This window comes from Aphidius gifuensis, linkage group LG6 (assembly GCF_014905175.1).
Source record: "Aphidius gifuensis isolate YNYX2018 linkage group LG6, ASM1490517v1, whole genome shotgun sequence".
NCBI lineage: Eukaryota > Metazoa > Arthropoda > Insecta > Hymenoptera > Braconidae > Aphidius > Aphidius gifuensis.
The window spans coordinates 15,441,142-15,450,472 of NC_057793.1; the positions used below are offsets into that span (position 1 = coordinate 15,441,142).

The window sequence follows — 9,331 nt, forward strand, 5'->3', positions numbered from 1 at the left end:
CTGCGTAATTCCATATGATAATAATGATAATAAATGTTAGAAAAATAAAAAAATAATAAAAAAATAATAATTTATAAATAATAATGATAAAATAAATGATAATATTCAAATAATAATAATAAAATTAATGATAATTAAATAATAATAAAATAAAGTCAATGATATTTTATAAACGATGATAAAATAATTGATACTTTATAAATAATAGTGAGAGAAAAAATAAAATAACTCATAATATTAATTAAATACGCGCGTTACTATATATTGATAACGCGTGACCTTGCTTCTATAATTCACCTAACGCATTTCCCTCTCTACACTCTAAAGTTTACCCGCGACTATGTAACCCCTCTTTAATACCTTTACACGATCTTCCTCACGGCTGCAGCGCGATTCCCCCGATATATACTATGCGTGACCTTCCCCACAATCAAGCTATACGCGGCCGCTCCCTCCCATGTAACCCCGCGTCAAGAATAGTGTATGGATATGAAAAAAAAAAAAATATATATATAAATAATTTGTGTGATATTAATTCAAAATGTTTTTCTGGATAAATAAATTAAGAGATTGATCTAGAAAACTTTTAAATATATACTGCTGAACAAACTGTTTACTTGATTTTAATTTCGTTAAAAAAAGTCATCAAGTGAAAAGACTATACCCATATTCATTTTAAATATTCTGGACTGAACAATATTTATATGATAAGGTTATTCTGTCAGAAAATAATCAGCCTTCTTACATAACAATTGCGTACTCCAGAATATTTGAAATGAGTATGGCTATAATCTATTTACTTGATGGTTTTTTTCCAATGAAATATGAATCGAGTAAACAGTTTCGTCGCAGCAGTATTTATTTTGTTAGTTTTATCGGATTGATTTTTTTATTTCAGGTGTTATGTGAGACGGCTTTCCTGTTGAAACTTATCAAAAAACCTCCTCACATAACAATCAGAAAAAATCAGTCCAGGGACTTTGAAGTAAATATTATTCAAATTATTGACGCGATGACTTTTTTTCCTAGGAATCCCCTTTCTTTCATGAATATATGTAGGCCTTATAAAAGGTCTACATATATGTCACGCATCATTATAATTTCGACATCAGTGGTTGCCTCGTTATAACTCATAAACTATTAAATAAAAAAAAGAAACATGTCAGGGTAAGTATCAATATATTATATCTTATAAGACAGTGTCATCTTAAAGTAGTATCAGTTATATATTTTTTTAATTATTTTTTGTGGTTGATTAAATATTAGTTATAAGTTTATTATCCATTTTTTTTTTTTTTGAATTTTCAGTGATTGTTTGTAGTTTTATTTATTTTTGTAAACGAAAAAGTGTAACTGTTTTTTTATTTTTTGTGATTGATTATGATATATATCACGATGTTATCGATTGAATAGATACGAGTTATAAGTTTATTTATTTTTTTAATTTTTTTAATGAAAAAGTGTAACTTTTTATTTTGTTTTGTTTTTTTTTTTTTTCATGAAAGAATTGGATAAAAAAAGTGTTAATACTAGTATTTTAATAAAAGAGTGTGAATGGTATCTGGTTTTTATTATCGAAATTATTGAAAAGTGTATTGTCTTAAATTAGCTTCAGTTTTTGAAATATTTTTTTTGTGATTGAATGATTTTAGAAGGAACGGAACTAAATTAAGACTTTGGATAACAAAATTTTTTATTGAAAAATCGTGTTTATTTCAGAGTAATTGTTTTTATAGTTTTTTTTATTTTTTTATTTTTAATGAAAAAGTGTAACTTTTTTTTTTTTTTTTTTTTGCTTTTTTATGAAAAAATTTGATAAAAATGATGTCCATAATCGTATTTTAATAAAATAGCATATATTCATTTATTTATTTTTTTGTGTTTGAATGATATTGATCATTATTAATGTTTTTTTGTTTTTTTTTTCAATAGAATTTTTGATATTTTTAGAAGTACAATTGAATGATTTTATTGTGAATGTATAATTGAATTGTTGTAATATATGATTGAGGTGGGATCAGTTTCACTTTGTTTAAAGTATTTATATATTTATATATTTATATATATATATTTTTTTTTTTTTCAGACTTCAAGTTTCCTATGTGAATGATGAAGATCCAACCGTTAGCGCTTCGATTCCCTCACAATGGTTACATGAAGTCGAGCAATCGACTTTGGTTTTTATTATCAAAATCGCAAAAATAATTACAAAACCAGACAATGGAGTACAAGTTTTATTCGATAATAAAAATGTTCAATGCACAATGGAAAACAACGACATCTGTTTCACTTTGATTGAATAAATATGAAAATTAACAACAATCGATAATAATAATAATAATAATCCATATACAATATTTTTTTTTCGAAAAAAATTTTATCCATTCATGTAATTCATATATATAATCATACTTTTTTAGGGAATTTTAATTTCCTATTGTTTTCGCTTTTCTTCTGGCCCCCCCCCCCCCCACCCACGGTAGACACCCCCCCAAAAAAATTTCTAAGTCCTTTAATCTCAACCATGGTAGACACCCCCTCAAAAAATTTTCTAAGTCCCTTAATCTTAACCAATACGATATATATGGAAAATATAGAAAAGTCACTGAATATAAAGAAAAAAAAAGATAAATATGGGAAAATATCAGTAAATATAAAGGAGAATATAGGAAAATATCAAAGAAAAATCGGTAAATATAAAGGAAAATATAGAAAAGTGACTGAATATAAAGAAAAAAAAGATAAATATGGGAAAATATTAGTAAATATAAAGAAAAATATAGGAAAGTGACTGAAAATAAAGAAAAAAACGATAAATATGGGAAAATATCGGTAAATATAAAGGAAAATATAGAAAAGTGACTGAATATAAAGAAAAAAACGATAAATAAGAGAACATATCAATTATGCCCCCCCCCCCCATAAAAAATTTTCTAAGTCCCTTAATTAATCTAAACAAGATGAATATGGAAAATGAAGGAAAATATAGAAAAATAAAGAATATATAAACGAAAATATAGAAAAATCACTGAATATAAAGAAAAATACGATAATTATAGGAAAATATTAGGAAAATATGAGTAAACAAAAAAGAAAAGTATAGCAAAATATCATAGAAAAATCATATTTAGCAACAAGATTTTTCAACAAAAAGATTTAAAAAAAAATTATTAACATGATAAATTATTAAATATTCAAGTTAAACAAATTATATACGATCACTGGAGGATTAGTGAGAAAAATTGATGAACAATACCCATCAATAAATAATAAAGAAATAATGATACCAGTAGAAGCTAATATAAAATTCGATGACGATGAGGAAAATGAAAATATACCAAAAATTAATTTCGAGATTAAAAAAATACAAGGAATTGTACATCTACCAATTAATTCATTTGCAGGCAAAATAATTTTAGCAAAAAAAAAAAAGAAAACTATTCAATAATAATAATGACATTATTTAGATATCATCGCAATCATAATAGCAATAAATAAAGTGGAATTTATATATGCAATGTCAGGACGGTTATTGAAATGAAGAACAATAACATTAGTAGACGACAGTGATTATGAAGTAAAATAAAATTTGAATAAAAAAAAGTTTGATTAAACTAAACAAAGTTAATAAATTTACCAAAGGAAATATATTTTAGATTGAACTAACTTTATGGAATGAAGAGGCAGAAAATTTCTAGGGAAAAAAGGGTGATGTGATAGCATTAAAGGAATTAAAAATAAATGAATATAAAAAAATTAAAAATATAACGACGACTTCAGCAACAACTAAAACGTTAAATCCTGATTCAACCGAGAGAAAAAAGTAAATAAAATAAATACAATCGAACTCGACAATTTTGTAATAAATATTTAACATTGACAGGCTAAAATCATAGTACAACAAAATGAACAAAAACGGAGAGTTTATAAGGTTAGAAGAAAGCGATTCTGGACATGGAGATGACCCATTAGAAGGAACAAGCAAAATGAATGAAAATTAAATAAATTTTAGTTGTAACAATAATCATTGTAACGATAGAGAATGAAATAAATTTGTAGTTACGAATTTCAATATATATTAAAGAAGAAATTAAAATTCCCCCCGCAGGGAAGGCACAGTTGCTTCAGCAACTGTATGATCATTTTTTAGAAAAGTTTTTCGAATAAACATGCATATATAAAAAAAATAATTCTTTTCGATGATTTATTCAAATCTTTTATTTATGAAAAATATTGTTTTGTTTTCTTTTTTTAGGATGTATAAGTAAGTAAAAATAGAAATCTTTAAATTTTGTTTACTTAATTGTAGATTTATTTTTACTTTTTATAATATAATTTTTTAATATCAATCGCATCAAATATTACTGAATAATTATTTTCTAATTTTTTCAATTTTTCTAATTTCATCTTGAAAAAAAAATATTAATAATTTCTAAAAAAAATTACATTAATGTTTAATTATTTATTTTATTTATATCTTTTTATAACATATTACAGGAGTTTATATTTGATTGTATTTTCATATATATGTTTTTTAAATAGGAATGAACTCATATGTATTATTGAGTGATCCAGTTAGAACACGTAGTGCAAGGTGATTTCCATCTACCAAGTTTTTTAAGCTGCTGAATTCTGATTCGTTTTCGAGAAATACCGGAATCCGGTTTGGTAGAAAAACATCAAATTCTCGATTAATGGTTGCGATGACTTTTACTCCGAATTTTGTATTAGCTTTTCTCAAATTGGTGATTTTGTATTCAGCCCCTGGTGTTAAATCAACCATCTTCTTTAATCGTACATTACCAGGCAGTGATTTGGTTAAGTTTTGATAAATCCATCTTCTATAAGAAAAAAAAATTACGAAATGATAATATAAAGGAAATAATAATAATCAAAAAAGTTTATATTTAATAAATTGATCAAAAAAATATATATATACCTTTGATTTGTTTATCTTAATGAATTCTGTTCGAATGCTTGAATTGATCTGATGCTCCGGTTCTTGATTTCACTCCTTTTATATTGAAAAAAAAGTTCTCGAATGTTTTTGAATATTCTGGAATGTTCTAGTATGTCTTTGAATGTTCTTAAGAGTTTTAGAGATCGCATCAGATTTTTTCATAGTCTGGAATATTCTCAATCTATCGATAAATATCGATCAATCGAACATTCTTGATTTATTTTCCGAATATTTTCGATCTTCCCTGAACATACTCGATTTTTTTTTCCAGAACATTTTCGATCCTTCAAGAAAATTCTTGATCTGTTCGGAACAGTTTTCATTCGAATGGAATATTCTTGTTTTTTCCAGAAGAAAACTTAGTATATATAAAGCTTGAGAAGTGTCTTAGATTGACTAAAATTATGGAGGAAGCATATAAAACTATTCGAACACCAGAACAAATAGAAAGTTGGTTCAAATTTGAAAAAAAAAATATTCGGCTTTTGAATAAAGCATTGAAAATTGGAAAGACAATTGGTGATAAATTAAGAATTCAAACCACGATTTCTCAACTTAGATCATCGAGTGAAAGATTTAAAAGTCAACAAAAACATGGTGCTGGTGTTGGATATATTAAAAAACTAAGTAACAGGGTGAAGTGGCTGGAAGGTGATTCAGCATTTTAGGGACGAATACGATCAGGAGCTATCGTCAATCTTCAACATACTGATATACATTCATTTTTAGAGGATGCTAAAAAGATGACAATTAACCGTTCAAAGAATATTATCAAAAATCATGAAAATTTGAAAGTGAATGGTGATTTAGCTTGTAAATTTAGAATTGTAAAAAATGGTGAATCTATCGATGAGACAAAATATTTCATTACGAAAAATTAAGTGATTCTACCAACTACTGATTTGAGTAATTGGTTCAATGATAAATTGACGAATAAATTTCTCACAAAAATTGAAGATTTTCAAGAAAAAGATTCTGGTTGGACACTTAGAGCAATTATTAATCTAATGGTTAATATTAATCGTTATGAGCCACTGAGAGGTGGTTTATCAACATTTATCGAATTACCAAAGAAAATCCAAGCAAAAAGAGCAGTTGTGAATATAAAAAATAATGATGAGTACTGTTTTTTATATGCAGTCACAGCAGCTCTGTATCCAACTCAATCACACAGTTATCGTATGACGTCATACCCAGATTTTAAGACAATTTTAAAATATGATGGTATTGATTTCCCGATAATATTACGTGACATTCCAAAATTTGAGATTATGAATGATTTATCTATCAATGTTTATGATATTTATGATAAATGTGAAATAGCACCAGTATATTTGAGTAAACATAAATCATCAAAACCCACAATTCATTTACTTATTATGAATAGTGGATTGTCAACTGATGAACCAATATTTCATTTTGCTTGTATACAAAATTTATCACGACTTGTCAGTACACAAATTTCAAAAAATAATCATAAAAAGTGGTTGTGTGATCGTTGTCTCTGTCATTTCAAAATTGAAAATTCGTAGAAAAAACATTTAGCAGATTGTGAAAATAACAATAAAGTGAGAATGATTTTACCAGAAGAAGGTGAAAATATATTAAAATGTAAAAATCATCGATTTGAAGAACCAGCACCATTTGTCATCTATGCAGATCTTGAATGTATTTTAGAACCTGGAAAAAATGATTCAGACAATCATGTACCGCACAGTGCTGCATATTATTTTCATTGTACATATAACAAATCTCTGTCAGAATTTATGATACGACGTGGTCCTGATTGTATAAAGTGGTTTGTCAAAGAACTTAAAAAAAGAACTCAACAAGTAAATGACATTTTGAATAATCCAACGCCGATGAAGCCTCTTACTCGAGAACAAATCATGGATTTTCAAACAGCTCAAATATGTCATATTTGTGAAAAAGAATTTTTACCGACAGACATCAGACACCATGATCACTGCCATTACCGAGGCCATTATCGTGGAGCAGCTCATCCTGGATGTAATGTCAACTATACAGATTCACATACACTACCAGTAGTATTTCATAATCTCTCAGGTTATGACTCACATTTTTTTTTGAAATCTCTAGCAAAGATGTTTGAAGGCTCAATTAGAATTTTACCAATCAACAAAGAAAAATATATATCTTTCACAAAAGAAGTCAAGTATCCATGTTCAAATGAAAGAGGTAACCGACTAGTGAATTTAAGATTTATCGACTCTTATAGATTCATGGCAACTAGTCTTGATAAACTGGCTTCAAACTTGTCTGATGATGATAAAAAAATTACTAAACAATACTGTGAAGACTTTGAAAAATTTCAGCTATTAAAAAGAAAAGAAATATTTCCATATGAATACATTAATAGCTGGAGAAGACTAGAAGATATAAAGTTACCATCAATTAACGAATTCTATTCAAGATTAAGCAAGAGTATCATTTCACATGACGACTATCAACATGCTGAAACAGTTTGGAATAAATTTGAAATTAAAACGCTTGGTGATTATTCAGATTTATATTTACGTACAGATGTTTTGTTATTAGCTGATATTTTTCAAAATTTCCGAAAAAACTGTTTGTCATCATACAACTTGGATCCTCTCTATTGCTATACAATACCAGGATTCTCATGGGATTGTATGCTGAAATGTACTGGTGTAGAATTGGAATTACTAACAGATGCTGAACAACTTTTATTTATCGAGAAAGGAATACGAGGTGGAGTAGCTGTATGTCCGAATCGTTATGCAAAAGCCAACAATCCATACATGGGTAATGAGTATGATACAATCAAAGATGACTCATACCTCATGTACTTTGATGTTGATAATTTATATGGAATGGCAATGTCACAACATTTTCCATACGGTGGCTTTGAATGGGACAATAATCATTGGTCTTTAGAAGACATTTTATCAACACCTGTCGACTCTACTACAGGCTTTATTTATGAAGTCGATCTTGAATATCCTGAAAAATTACATGAACTCCATCAAGATCTTCCATTGTGCTCAGAGCACAAAACACTATCTAATTCTAAACAATGCAAACTGATGACAACTTTTTATTCAAAAGAAAAATATCACGATTCTGTTGAAATTTTTTATAAACATTTCTCAATAATTGTTGTTTATTTTCTTCCGTAACATCTATTGGTTTCATCTTTATTGTTCTGTGTTTTGAATTATTATAATTTTCAAGCAGATGTGGTAAAATTTCTAACCATTTGTAGGATCCTTGATAAGTAAATTTTTCCCACATTCTATTCTTCAGTGTTCTATTGAAGCGTTTAACAATTGATGCTTTGAGATTGCTGTATGTTGAGTACATATGTATCTTATGTTTCTGCATAAGAGCTTCAAATTCCTTGTTGTAAAATTCTTTTCCTTGATCAACATGTAAATTTTTTGGAATACGTCCTTCATCAAGTACAGATTTCATCGCTGCTGTAACATCTTTTCCAGTTTTTGATTTTATTGGTATAGCCCATGCAAATTTTGAAAATATGTCAATAATTGTGAGCAAATATTTATAGTTTCGGTTAACAGACGTATAAGCTTGCATATCAACAAGATCTGCTTGCCAAGTTTCATTCAATCTTTTAATGTCAACACGACGACGAATATAATTCCTTCGAGCAGGTCTGTGTAGTTCATAAGCAACGACTGCTTTTTTATGATCCATTAGAACGATTTTCAAGTATCCTCAGACGATTATCCAAGATTGTCAGTTTTTTTATTATTTTAATCTCCAAATTTCCAATTACAGAGCTCAATGTGTTGAGTGATTTTTCAAAATTTAGTTTGAAATTATCAAAAGCTCTATTCGATGAACTTAATCTGGACTCCAATGTCTGAATGGATTCTATATTTTGAAGTGAAAGACTTTGTGCTGTCTCAAATTCAAGACGATAATTCTTACTGGACTCTTGAAATTGAGACTGAAAAGAATTTCCTATTATATTATTATTATCAACATCATCTCGTAGAGATTTATTTACTTGATATAAAATTCGTGTTTCTTCTTTTATGATTGTCTTAGTAATTTTAACAGATGTTGCATCATTCGATTCTACCGGATCAGTAACATTACACAATCGTTTATTATCTATATTATAATGTCCATCTGATGTTCGTTTGAAACCATCACCTGGAGGACCTCGAACACTTTGTAATGAATTTTTATTCTTCGATTGTCGTCCGAAAATATCAATACTCATCTTGACAGCTTATGAGCAACTGAGCTCAAGCCTCATATGCATATAAATTAATATACAATCCCAGCTTCCCTCAATTCTTCAATTATAGAAATGATTTCATTCGTATGACTGGGATTACCAGCTGCCTGCGAAGCCAA

The 9,331-nt window shown here is 27.7% G+C and overlaps 1 protein-coding gene across 1 annotated transcript; it reads left to right on the top strand.

The window, feature by feature from the left end:
• The first annotated feature begins 5,364 nt into the window (after positions 1-5,364).
• LOC122859890 lies at positions 5,365-8,510 on the top strand. The gene is made up of 4 exons (XM_044163573.1): positions 5,365-5,587; positions 5,918-6,412; positions 6,506-7,982; positions 8,405-8,510. The coding sequence occupies exons 1-4, from the start codon at positions 5,365-5,367 to the stop codon at positions 8,508-8,510; spliced, it is 2,301 nt and encodes a 766-aa protein (XP_044019508.1).
• Positions 8,511-9,331: the final 821 nt, after the last annotated feature.

Excerpts from the sequence above, each read along its gene's own strand:
- LOC122859890 (XM_044163573.1), top strand. The coding sequence starts at position 5,365 with ATGGAGGAAGCATATAAAACTATTCGAACACCAGAACAAATAGAAAGT. Across the intron at positions 6,413-6,505 it reads AAATTTATCACGACTTGTCA|CAGATTGTGAAAATAACAAT; the intron begins GTACACAAATTT and ends AAAAACATTTAG. Across the intron at positions 7,983-8,404 it reads CTCCATCAAGATCTTCCATT|TACAGATTTCATCGCTGCTG; the intron begins GTGCTCAGAGCA and ends TCCTTCATCAAG.